The sequence below is a fragment of the Pleurodeles waltl genome, chromosome 8 (assembly GCF_031143425.1).
Source record: "Pleurodeles waltl isolate 20211129_DDA chromosome 8, aPleWal1.hap1.20221129, whole genome shotgun sequence".
NCBI classification, from domain to species: Eukaryota; Metazoa; Chordata; class Amphibia; order Caudata; family Salamandridae; genus Pleurodeles; species Pleurodeles waltl.
In genome coordinates this window covers 742,638,520-742,652,147 of record NC_090447.1, presented here as the reverse complement: position 1 = coordinate 742,652,147, position 13,628 = coordinate 742,638,520, and the positions used below count along the sequence as shown (strand labels likewise).

General features: G+C 43.0%; 1 protein-coding gene across 2 annotated transcripts in view; it reads left to right on the top strand.

Annotated features, from left to right (window-relative positions):
- PIGA (phosphatidylinositol glycan anchor biosynthesis class A) overlaps positions 1 to 13,168 on the top strand; it is a 120,517-nt gene extending 107,349 nt beyond the window's left edge. For both annotated transcript variants that reach the window (XM_069204949.1, XM_069204950.1), the window contains one exon: positions 10,259 to 13,168. In XM_069204949.1, coding sequence (XP_069061050.1) covers positions 10,259 to 10,510 — 252 coding nt within the window. In that variant the 3' untranslated portion in view covers positions 10,511 to 13,168. The remainder of the gene's footprint in view (positions 1 to 10,258) is intronic.
- The last annotated feature ends 460 nt before the right edge of the window (positions 13,169 to 13,628 follow it).

Here is a 13,628-nt window from a genome sequence, read left to right as displayed (position 1 = left end):
TTCATCTACCAGATTGAAGTGTTTGTTTCTGAGTTTTGTATTTTGTTCTGGGCCGGGTAGAAAGTTTCCAGAATACCCGCCTCTCCTCAAAAGGCAAAAAAATCTTGCTCTAAAACCTGCTCAGCTTGTGGGACCCTTAGTGCATTTGTTTCATTCATCTCAACCACAGGGCATCCACATTTTGGAATGTCTTCTCTTTCAAGAAAGAAAGGTGCCTTGGTTTTATTTCTTCAAGAGAAAAGACCAGAAATGACATGATCCCACATCTGGTGATGACACCTACTCAGTGGATGATTCTGCGAGAAGTGCCCCTCCAATAACTTCAGCAAAAATGGTGCACAAAAGGAAACACTTGGAGATGACTGAATGGTTCACCAAAGAAGCACCAGTAAATTTTACCTCTTTTTCAAAAATGCAGTTTACCTCTTGATGCAGCTGCCTACCATCATTGTCCAGATAAATGGTGCGAAAATTGCCTGCGGCTGATACCTTCCCTGCTAAAACAGTCTTCAAAGACAGTGAGCAAAGTTCTTTCTGCTGAAAAGCCACCCATGACACCTGTCTGTCTACAACAGCCTTATCACTGACTTTGTCATCGACGTGCACCTCATTGCCTGCCACCTTGTCTTTATTGCCCACCTTGTTGCTGTCACCTTTCCTCCATGGCCATTTCTTTATAGAAGGGCTTCTACTTGACATTATCAAGTAGATATCCATATACTCAAGTTGTCAATAGTAACTCCACAACTGGGATTTCCACCATCTGTGACACTGTTGGCAACAGTAAGTGTCTGCTTAGGAAAGATATAAATCACCATTGTTGGGAGTGCCTGTAAGTTTTTGCCCAACACCCTTCTTCAGTTAAAGCGCCTGACCCTCTATTTACTCCCATTTTAAATGCAGTGGAAGAAGAAGAGGTTGTCTAACTTTACTTCAAAGTACGGTCCTAGACTGTATACAGTCTGGAACAATGAGGAGCTAATTGTATCCCAGAAAATGAGCCAGAATTGACACTAGGAAGCTACAGGGATGGTCAATATGAAGATAGGGGTCATTATGATGATATATCCTTGAAGGCTCAAATAAAACTACAACAAAGCTTAGCAAAAGGAGAACAGAAACTGTGCAAAAACAAGGTAAGGAAATGCACAACCGGACCGGGCTCCAGCACTGCCAGCCATCACCAATAACCATGCAGTATGAGGGGACAAAATCAGATTTTATCTTGGAATGAGAGAAAATAACTACGTAACATTGGGAACTCCAGATTGTTTACTGGGGGCTTATTCTAGAATTCTTAGAAAAGCCATCCACCAACCTGGGAGCTGTAACAGGACATTCTCAACCTCCTCCTCAAGGATTCAGTAAAGTAGGTACTGAACAATAATTGGGGCTTCTACTCAAGTTCTTGCTGGTCAAGAAAATGACAGGGGGCTTGAGAAAACCCATCTTAGTGCTTTGGAAATTGAACAAGTTCCTGAGAATGCAGTCCTTCAAAATGGTAACACTGCAAAGGGTCTTTTCCTTACTTAAAGAATAGGAATTTCTGATGTATTTGGACTTTTGGGATGCCTAATTTTATATCTTTAGCCATTGGAACCACAGGTCACATTGGAGATTTTCTTATGCTCGGCTGCATTACCAGTTCATAGCCCTTCCACTGGGCCTGAAAAACTTCACAAAATGTCTGGTGCTAATGGTGGCACATCTTCAGAAGAAAGGTTCTCTGGTCTTTCCAACTTTAGACTATTAGCTTGTAAAAGGATCAATGGCGAGACAAAGGACCCACAAATTTGTGCCTGGAACACTTTTGGCACCTAGTTGCCATTCTGAATGAGGTCATATCATCTCTATCTAAAGCAGTTACCCTTGCATGCTTCTGAGCATGTCTCAACATTTCTCAAGAAAAACTGGTCCCATTACTGGATTGTCTGGCAAAGCTGATAGCCCTAGCCACATCTATATCTGACCTTTGTAAAATTCCAGTCTGACAATGCAACTCACTTTTAGACCCATTTATTTCTGTTTTACTGTACTTCTATATTTCAGACATTGAATGCAAACAATCTGGCAAGAATTAGACTTTCAATGACAATAGTCCGAGGGATCACTGGAGGACGAAGTGACTGTAACCAGCTAGAATTGTTGTGTTAGAGAATGCCACAGAGCCTTTCAAGAGAACTTTCTTTTCAGTGTCCTCACCATCAGATGGTATTCTGTTTACACCCTTTCAGGAAATATATATACATCAGTAGGGCAGTGAAATGAGTAATATTCCCATTCATTAAGATGTATATCCGGTCAACCGCAAACAGGGTAATGTATAAGAATGCATTCATGCAGCGGAATACATTTTGGTATTGTTATTAGCTCATCCTCCCCATTATGTTGCCCCCAGACTACAGGTAATGATACGAAGTGCTCTGAAATCTTCTAACCTCTTCTCATCCCTCTCTTTTCTAAAAGGCTACCTGCCACAGATTTTGAAAGCACGAGTGAAAGGAATGAAACAATTATAAAGAATCCATAAAAGGATAGAAAGAAGAATTCCATGTGAATCTAAATACTAAATAGCTGTAGTTAGTGGTAAATAACTTTTGGTTATTGAGCAGTGGACCTACCAGAGACCCACAAGTGCTTTAGTGCCCCTCACAGGTGTTGTAAGTGATCCAAAAATGCTGCAATAAAACACAATACATGCTAAAGTTAAGATAACATAGGAGTGAATGAAGTGGGAACAGGCTTATATTTCGTGAACTGAATTTAATCTTACTATCATAACCAAACCTTTATTGCGCAGAACTACCAGTCCAAAGAGTGTGCTGCTGCGTTTGAGCTTTGTAAATGTGTCCCTTACTTTCCAGTCCTCAGCCCGGCAAATGTCAGGCAGGGGCACTCTTCCATAAAATGCCTCTGTTGAGTCCATACTCTTGGAGAAGTGTGCGTTTCCATCCTCTGAGATCCATTTACATTTTCGTGTCCGAACACTATGCAGTTTGAAGGCCATCTTGGTAGGCCTTTTCTGGAAAGTGGCATATCCCCTTCCAAGCTGTTCAAAGGTCACGAAGAACTGGCCGCTTTCCTTAATGTGTTTAGTCTTTTGTAAGTGCTACTTAAATTTAAAACATCTGCGCACATTCGCAGAATGCAGTGATTTCTCAGCAAGTGAGGCAGTATTTAGGAAGAGTGAATGAAGGACCACTTCTTCACTGAGATGGAAGCCTGAAGGTACTTTCGGGATGAACTTTTGATTCATTCCTGTGTTCAGGTGAAGAAATTGTCTTTCTTAATAATTGGGGCATGTCATTTCACATACTGTTTTTGATGAGATTGAGGTGTGAAGTAGTGCCATCATCAATGAGATAATAAACTTATTTCTGATAGACTTCTAGCTGCAGATTTCTCACCTTTCGAATATTCTCCTGGTGTCAGACTTGATCTGCAAACCTTTCAGCAGTACCTTGCAGCTCCACACTGATGTTAGATCTTTTCTTTTCAAGCCTCTAGGCGTGGATCTGGAGCTCCCTCTCAATTCTCAAGAGAGATTTACCTCGTTTTTTCACATATATTTCTTCAATGTACTCCCTTAAATGACAGGTTTCAAACCCTGTAAGGACTGTTGCAAACAGATGTCTGTGATGGATCCCTGTCAGGGGCCATATTGCGTAAAGTGCCCGGGGGTGCATCAGGCATTTGTGCACGCTTTGTGAACCCCTGAGGCACTTTGAAGTTACAGAAGGAGCCCCTGATGCTTGTCCAGCCATTTCTGGAATACCGTTATCACTGATGCCTATATGGCGCCAGCGCTATTATCAGAGGGCGTTCCCTCAGTTGAGAGCGTGACCCCATACAAATGAAGGAATCGCTTGGCCTCTGCGCTAGCGCCGTATTACTGACATGGGCGCAGAGGCAAACATGACTTTAGAAGGCGCACTGAAAGTGTGCCATAAAAAGGTGATGCGCTTACAGTGCATGTTCTAAAGGCAGCCCTCTGGTGGGGAGAAAAGGGGTCCCATAGACCCCTCGGACGCCCCCTTGCAGGCGGGTGCAGACACTCACTGCACCCGCCTACAAGGGGATCTCTAATCCCCTTTAGAAGTGCAGGCGGGGTGCCACCCGCACAAGGAACACAGAGCAGATTTTAAACAGCTGCTCTATATTTCTTTAACATGCACTGCCCCAAGGGCAGCAAGAGTTTTCAGATGCCCTCTGGGCAGCGCTTTCAGTATAATACGGCGCACTCTCCTTGTTTGCAACTGGCACAGCTTTTGAAAGGTGAGCCGTATTCTGTAATATGGTTCCAGATGTACCTGTGGTGCCTGGGGTTGAGCCCCGACTCAAAGGCCTGTGGAGACTGTGTATCAATTAACCCAAAGGCCATCATACAACACAAAATTCAGTAGCCAAGCATAAGAAGACTTTGGACCGTTTCAAGTCTTGCTCCACATCCAAAGTTTGCTCTCGCTTTCCAGTATTCAGAGTTGCTCCACAAGTCACCACTAACATTTGCCTGAACAGGTACGGTGGTGGAGCCACCCATCTTGATATTGCTCCAGAAATCGGCCGACTTTGGAGCTGAATCTTCAATCTTTCCAGAACAACCCTATTTTCTGAGGCCTTCAGACATGCTTGGTCAGATTGAAGAGTTCTGTGCAGCTATACTCCGTCTCTTCATGTCCCTGCTGATTACCACTAGGAGCAAGGAGCCTAGAGGCCTTCCACTTGCGATCTGCTGTTGTGTTCACCCTCGGTGCCAGCTGGACCCCTACACTTACCTTGCCACCAGCTCTCATTCTGACTTCGCTGCCGGTGTCACAACCCTCTCTGGCTGCAGGCACGCCAATGACTACTTTGCTGTCTTCAGATGTGGCGCAGATTGTCCTTTCTGACATCCGAAATCGCACCCAAATCTGTCCCAGACACCGCTCCTCTCGCTTGACTTACAGCAGCCTAGACCACATTATCTCCATTCCCTTTTTGGGGCTGACTGATAATGATTATGACTCAGGTGATGAGCTCACTTGGACGACCAGGGTCACATTTGTATGAGGCCCTACAGGAAGCGAATGGCCTCAATACCTTCCCTGGTACAGTTCTCTCTTACCCTCCTGGAACAGCCACAGAACAGTCTGCTTCCAACGATGTGAAGATGTGGACTGTGGCCCAAGTACTTGACCTCCAGCTCCCCACTGTGGAGGTTAAAACAAATGTCTTAACGTAATTCTAAAACTGGCCTTCTGAGCCCCTTCTTACCTTTAATGAGGCACTGACAGATACCTCATTGGGGCCACGGGCAAAACCTTGATGGGGCCCGTCAGTCAATTGACAGATTGCTAGACTTCATCTTGTTGCTCCAGGTGACCTGGCTTTTTTTCACAGCACATCTTGCTGAAAAGACTAGTGGTGCAAGCTTCCACCAGGCCCACTAATCCCAACAAGTTCCCATTACTCCCCCTGCTATAAGTGAGTGGAAACGTTTGACGAACGTGCCTTTTCTTCTTCCGGCTTGGCCCTCCGATCTGTTAATACCAGCTAATTTTTGGGACAATACTCACACGCCCTTCAAAGTTTTAGTGGTACAAGTCCTCCCTGGTATACTTGAAAACCTTTTCCCTGTACTTTCTTAGACCAACCAAAATGGTCATGATGCTGCCAAGTTCAGTTTGTTGTGGCTTGGACACCACTGACCCCATTGGATGTGTCATAGGCACCAGCGTTGCCATTCGCTGACAAGCATGGCTGCGATCAGCTGGGTAGTTAAGTGATATCTAGCCCTTAATTGACATGCCCTTTGATGGGACTCGCTTGTTCAGGGGAAAATCTGATTCTGCTCTCAAGCACTTCAAGGAGAGCAGGGATACAGATCGCACTCTGGGCCTTTACTCCTAGCCTCGCCAACCACAACAATTCCACCATTCTTTTGACAGCTTTAGCTGAGGTGTCCCTTAGCACCAATACATCCAGCCCCCACAAGGAACCCAGCAATTTCTCTGTAGAAGCTATTGTGCCCACCTCCCCTGCAGGCATGGTTAACACATCACTCAGCCCACTCTAATCCCACACACCTCCACCGCTGCCCCATCTGCCAAACCTCTTTAGCGTGCCCTTGCAAGGATACAGTCACCAAGTTGGAGACAGAATCCACTGATTCTTACTGGGCTGGTAAGACATCATGTAGGACAGTTTGGTCCCACTAGTTGTTCACAAGAGATACAGTTGTCCTTTCTCTCTTCTGCTCCACACCTTCCACTGTCCCCTGAGCTTTTGATGGAGGACCATTTTCCTTTAGTGGCAGGAATAACAAGAAGGGCGGAGATCTTCGGCCTATTCTAGATCTGCACCCTCTCAATACCTTCCTCCAGAAGGGGAAATTCGAAATGTTTACCATGGCCCAGGTGTTGTCTGCCCTTGACTCTGTAGACCAGACGGTGGTGTTATACCCACATATTGTGCAGCTTCCAGTCATTTAAAAAATATTATGAACAGACTTTGGAAGATCATCACCTCAGACACCCTCAAATGGCCAAGATCTAGATTTGCCCACAAGAGAGCAAATAATATTAGAGACTATTTAGTCCACATCCGATAGTCGAAGAACCAGGAAACCAACAACACAGTACAATCCATCTGGGACTTATAACCTGTCGTAGGTCATTACCCCTATCGGCCAAGTTCGGAAAACAACCAAAGTCCTACAACTCAATACCAATCTAAAATGAACATTGAGAAAATAGACCAACTGAAACACGAGGCACGTAATCTATATGATCACATGTCCCTGGCTCCTCAGGTATACTGGGATGATGTGCAGGAAGATCAAAACTCGCACAGGAGAACATTGCAGTATCAGAACATGCAAGAAATTCACCACCTGCATGAGCAACCATTTCTTAACTACCAAGCACACTGCCAATAAGCTGGAATGGGTCATCCTGGAGACATTAGACCATATTGAACTTTTTCAAAAAGAGCAACATTGGCTCTATCGTTTGAAGACCTGCAAAAAGGGCATGAATGATAACATCCCTTGGCTAGCACTTGACCAGTGAAGTTTGCAACACCATGGTCCAGTTGGTAACATTCCTAAGCTAGCGCTTGACCATTGAAGTCTGCAAGAACAGGACTCGGGAACCTAGACACTTGCAATCACCTGTAACAAACATAAAACTTTATAAACTCAAAGCTCAAAAATTGTGTCTGAAATGAGAAACAGGTTCACTATAATGCATGTTAGCTGCTCGTCGCGACCCACCGACCCACATCATCACCACTGCCTCAGGCAAAGATCGATTTACAACATGAATACAACAACAGCTAGGCCTTGTAGATAAAACACCCTAAACAAGGAGTAAGACTTGTGCCACACACACACATCATATAATGGTACTAGATAAACTCTGGCAAGGTGGAAAATGCAGCTGTTTGTTACACATCCCCACTCCCCTCTAAATTGAGGGGCCTTAAAGGAGTTTGCAAGTAGGTCTGCAGCATAATGGGGTCCATTCTGGTCACTGACAGACCTCTCTCTACTCACTGATTCTCCAAACACCTTACTGCTGTGGCTGGGGACTTCATACTGCCCCCATCTGATTCACCCCAACCAGAATGGTTTAATTCCCCACAGGGGCATTTCTATGAATCTCAGATGCCTTTGTAGGCTCCTTTTAGCCGCACCTCCGACCATGCTCTGGTCTGACTCACTTAGCCTTGACCTGGAGATGGCCTTTTACACCCTACGATGGTACCAATGTTTTTGAGGTCCTACAGTGATTTGGATTTTGGGCCCAGGCCAGCTGCCTAATACCACAGCTCTAGTACAAACAGGTAAACTAATTTCTTCCCTGTTTGTGGTCAGTAGGGAGACTCAAAAGGGCTGTATCCTGCTCTTTACTTTGGCCTTGGATACACTAGCGTGAGCTTGTGAGTTGAGAGCATGACCTAGGACATATCACTAATTGATGAGATGCACGCCATCCCATCATTTGCTTACAATATACTTATCTAGCTCATGGAACTTCAAAGATATCATTCTTGTATTCTTAGACCTTTGATTTGCATACTTTATCACTATTTCAGGCCTGAGTAATCTGTCAGAAATCTTGTGTCTTTCCCATCAGCCCAACCGTCATGGAGAAATCTGTAAACCTAAGTGGTAGACCCCTCTGGTGGTAGCGCACTACTTTCTACTACCTAGGGATTCGAATCTACCACTTAGACATGCTTGATGGTAATCTGACAAATCCATCCTCACATCCCAAGTTAATTTTAGGGAACACGCTCACTAGCCCCACTCGCCCTCCCCAAGATGGTAGCCCTACCTTGTCCCATGTAACGAGCGGCATGTCCATTATGTCCAGATGAACTGAATGGTCTTTTGGTTTCTGGTGCTTACCGGATGCACAGTCACTCGTGTCATCTCTGAGTCGGGCTTTGGTGCTGTTTTAGAGACTTACACTTGGCCAAACTGGTAACCCCATTCCTCTTCTTGACCTCCTGGCTAGGGAGTCCGGGCCTCATTTCACATGGTGACTTAAAAAATTGCCATAACTCAAACCTTATGACTCTGGAGGACATGTGAGGAATGGTATCTCCTCTTATTCAGTGCACTGAAGGAGCAATACATACCCCAAAGGTGTCCATTTCTAATGCTTTGTTCCATCCAGTGAATCCTTAGCAAATGCTGGTTCAATTCAGACACGTAACCAGACCCACATTCCTTTGTTTCATCGCTTTACACCTTAGTCTAGGAAGCAGGCACCTCACTTGGTTTTACAAAGCCCTCATATCCCACACTTGTACTACAGATTCATCTCTGCGCGACAAATGGGAGCCAGAAGTAGGAATGGTGTTCCACTTGAAGGACTGGTCAGACACCCTAGCATACCCACCCTTGATCTCCCGCAATTCAGACTCATTCAATATTATATTCTGCATGGAGCCAATGTCTCCCCCTCGTCCATTATTAAGCACTTTCCACTAGCAAACGATGTTTACCCTCGCTGCTCTGCAGACACAACAGCCTTTCAGCACATCGTATGGGCACTCCCTTCTTTGGGAGCATGCTGGTCCTTCACTGGAGAGCAAATTTCCCTTGACTAGGTGGCAATGGCCTTGGCAGCTTCAAACACTCCTAAAAAAAGAAGGCAACATCCTGCTTCTCTAATCTTGCACTTCTAATAGCAGGCTGAACATTATCTCGAACTGGAAGGCCAAGTCCACCACTTTTTGCGAAGCCTGACATCACACCACCATTAAATGGGCAAAGGCCAAGATCAGAGCTCTACAAAGAGAGCAATCCAGTGGCCGTAGTAGGTGCCCCATAGTGAGTGAGACTGGGATACTATCGTAGGGAACCCGAAAATGACCCCCAAGGATGACGTGTTGCCGCCATAGTAACTCATTCTTCTGGTTCTTTTGTGCAGCAGCCTCATCCCATACGTCCTCTCTTTTGTCAGGTGGACACTCCACCCCTCCCAACTATTTTGTTAGTTCCGCAACTAAGGAATTTCACTCTGCACCTAGTCCCTTGCCACAGCTACTTTTTCTTATTACTCCCCCCAATCAGACAGGTTTTTCAAAGGGCCCCGGAATGGCTACAAATATTTTAACTCTTTCCATTGTCATTGACAAATGCAAACAGAAAAATCAACCTTTGTATCCGTGTTTTGTAGACTTCAAATCAGCCTTTGATTTGGTAAAGCAAAGTCTTCTATGGGAAAAGTTAGCCGCCTGGGATACACCAGAGAAATTATTAATGGTTATTCAGCAGTTATATACAGATACATGGATTAGAATGAGGATAGGGGACGGATCTTTCCTTTTGTTTTTAATCTCTTAACTGTTCTGAATTTTGTACTGTTTGTTGCTTACCCTGTCACCTTCTACAGGGTTAAGCATTGACTTTGGCCATCCTACTCAGAATAGCCTTTGGCTCATCTGTTAAACCCAAGTTTGGGTGTTACAGTCATTTAAGAATAATTCTTAGATGCCTTTACTATATCTTCCATCTCAGCCCGGCCAGTGACTCTGTCAAGAAGTGTATACACAATGTTCCATTTGTATTGCATCCAGTTGTAATTTAAAAAAAAAAAAAAAAAAAAGTTCACACAATTCATATTTTCGTTTTCTTGGTCGATGGTTATTGTGCTTTTGGTTGTTTGTTTGGTCCTTGTTTGTTTCTGACCCAATAAGTACACCTTGTGGAAGCTTTTGCTAAGTGTGCTGTGTATAACTTGCTTGTGTTTTTTTTCTCCCATAGGTCTATGATCGTGTCTCTGGTGAGGTGGTATTACCCATGAATGAAAGACTGAACAGATATATCACTCATTGCGGTTCAGTCACTGGATACATTTTTGCTCTCTTCACCGTGCTTAGCTTTGTTTTTCTTGTATTTTTGAGCTGGATGACTCCAGATTCCAACATTGATCAAGCTGTGGATGCTACAGGCCCCAAAGGACCGTGGGCTGAACAGTATTCTAGCGAAAAAGGAAGGAAAAAGGACGGACCTTAAAATATTTTAATTTGTTTACTGAGGAACTCGAGACCATCACAGCCCACATCATCTACTTTTGTTGTTTACACAATACACAGTTACTTAGAGTAATTTAAATTATTTTCATAGGTCCAACTAGTAATATTTTGGTACCTTATTGACCAGGGTGTTGCATCAAAATGCTGAAAGTCCTCTAAGAAGTGTGGGCACTTGGGCATTCTACCTCAAGTTAGGATTGTGATACGGTAGCTTTAGGTAAACTGTAGAACCTATGCAACTTTTTAATTTAAAAGCTGCCATGAACAGTGCTGGGGGAGTGCGGAAGAATGAGCTGCCTACGTTTTAAATCTAATATATTTTTAACATTTTAGTTTTTTTTGTTGCTGTTTCTCGAAAAATGTGTTCTTTTATACAAACATTCTTTTATGCATCAGGTGCATACTGTATTTAAGCCAACTGTACATCAGTGGGTCTACCACTGATTGTGTTGTGTTGTAGAACATTTTGTAAAAAAAGATTATTCTTTTGTTTTGTGATCATTGTTAAGTTTGAGTGACTAATTCCAACAAAAAGTGGAGGTAGAGAGAGAACACGGACAAAGAAACAATGTATAGTGTTTATGTATGTCCGTATATTACGTTTGTATAATTGGCATACAGTGCGCCCTGCGCACCATTGGGACTCAACAACACTATTGAAGGTAAAGGAACCGTGAATCAAAAGCCGTCCTTTATGTGCTATGCATGCACAGAGACTGAATTTGACATCCTAAAGGGGTGTATAAAATAATAGTGTGGAGTAGAGTACCTAGCACGTGCAAGTTTGAGAAAAAGACGCGGCCTGGCACTATAGTTTTAATTCAGGATCCAAAATTACATTCATGGGCATTGATCCTCAAAACTGTCTGTGAAATATTCCGATTTTTTTGTGCCCTAGCTTAGCCCTGGGTGCAGTTTACCGCCATGTTAGCTTTGATGACTCTTCCTGGACTTCTATGATGTCACCATAGACCTCCAGTACCCACAGAGGTGAAGTAATGACACATCTTATTGCACGACATTTGAGCAGTTAGAGCAAATTGTCGTCTGTTTTATTTTTTTCTCTCGCAGGAGGCCTTCTTCATATTTGATCTCTGCTCCGCTGCTTCAAAGTGTTTAATTGGAAGCATTTCCGCCGAGAAACTAATGAAATCCTGCACTAATGTTTACTGGTATTTTGTCAGATTTAACCCTATTAATTAATTGTCTGACTTGAATAGTATTGACTCCGTAACAGATGACCGAGCATGCCTGCGCCGTATTTCACCACTAAGGGAATTAATGACAAGCTTCCTAGTAATTGATAGTATGTGGAAAAACATTATTCTTCATAGAGATAGTTGTATTTGTAATCTGTGCGATCATAATAGATATGTTTTACCCTGAAATATAAATAAGTTACCCATATATTTTTTTTGATTTTATATAATTTTAATCAGCCCATCACTCACAGAAACGGTGGGCAAATGGGTGAATGCTGAGAGCAAGCAGGATTTTAACTCGGAAAATGGAGGGTTAGATTAGATGTGTGGATTTTGTTTCTGCTGCCACGTGTTTAGTTATCATATTTAGCTTGTGTTTTTTTTTTTAAAGAAACACATTGGCTACAATCTGTTTGCTCCTTTCCAGATTTACAAAAAATGTACGGAGAAAGCCCCATGATAGCTAAAAACGATAATAACACACTACAGTGTTCGTGGCTTAGGAATCAATTGTTCTAAAGGAATCTGTTTGACTTCCATTACCCCAATTATCCTCTTAATGATTCTTAAATGTTCTGGGATTTCTGTTTTATGGCGGATGACTTCAGACCCATCCAGTTTGCTATTAAAAACATTGAATATTTTCCCTCCGCTTGTATGCCAGATAGAACAGGTGGATCTCCTCATGTATGGGGTCTTTGCACTTGCCTCGTGTCCCTTTTGAAGTGTAAAATGGTTGTCCTTGATATTTTGAAGCCCGTGGACTTGTTTTGAATGTGTCATGTATTGCTGTTGACCCTCCTACGGTGTTAAATTGCACTGAAAATAGCGACGCCATTTCCGAACGTCTAGGTCAAAAGTGTTGCAAGTCGCATAGCCAAAAATTTAAAGAGCGAACTCAGAACAGTTCTTGCTGACGATATCCTGTCACTGTGATTTGATGTCACGGTTGTATTTCAGAATATCGCTAACGAAAATATGGGATGAAATGAGTATAATAACTAACTAAAAAAAAAAAATGTCCCTTCAATGAGTATCAATTTTCTTTTAAAACCACTGGTGTTACAATTTTGTAAACAATATTTAGGACACAACCAAAGCCAGGCGTTTTAATTTTGGTACCATGGCATTTGTGCAGTTCCTGTGTATCTTAAGCACGTTTTCACAAAAGCACTTTTGAAAACGAGTTACCTCGTAGTAGGGAGCTGCGAGATTTGCATTAATTGAAGAGAATATTTGATAACAGTTGCATTACTTTTTATAAGTAATCGAAATCCTCATTATTCCTAAATTGCCGTCTTGATTTTATATAGTCTGAGAACATCCGTTAGTCATTGGTTTGGAGGAAGAGTAATTACGTGGTTTTGTTCCAAAAAACGTACAACCAATATGTACAATAATATTACATATATTTACATTAAAGTGGAGTAACCGTGGTCTATTGCAATATTTAAATCTTTTATATGGTATATGTATTCTCATGATTGGTCTGTTTCAATTGCTATTCCCATTTTGTTTCCATCAACCACAGCATGCTGCAGGTTATAGCAGTAAGTCAGCCACTTCAGCCATTGGGCTTTCCGAATTACGAGTGATGGTATTTTGCTTATGCACATTTGCTTAAAAAATTAGTGTACTTCATTGCCAGCACTCGTTTACCAATCTTTCCTTTTCTCTACTTAATTACTAAAATTGTTTGCAATGATTTAATATATGCTTATTTTTCTACAAGGGCCTGTAGCACCCCACTACCATGTGCCTTTCAAAGCACTCTGGGGGTCATTCTGACTCTGGCGGTCCGAGACCGCCAGGGCAAGAAAGACGGAAGCACCACCAACAGGCTGGCGGTGCTTCCTTCACCATTCCGACCGCGGCGGTAGAGCCGCGGTCGGACTG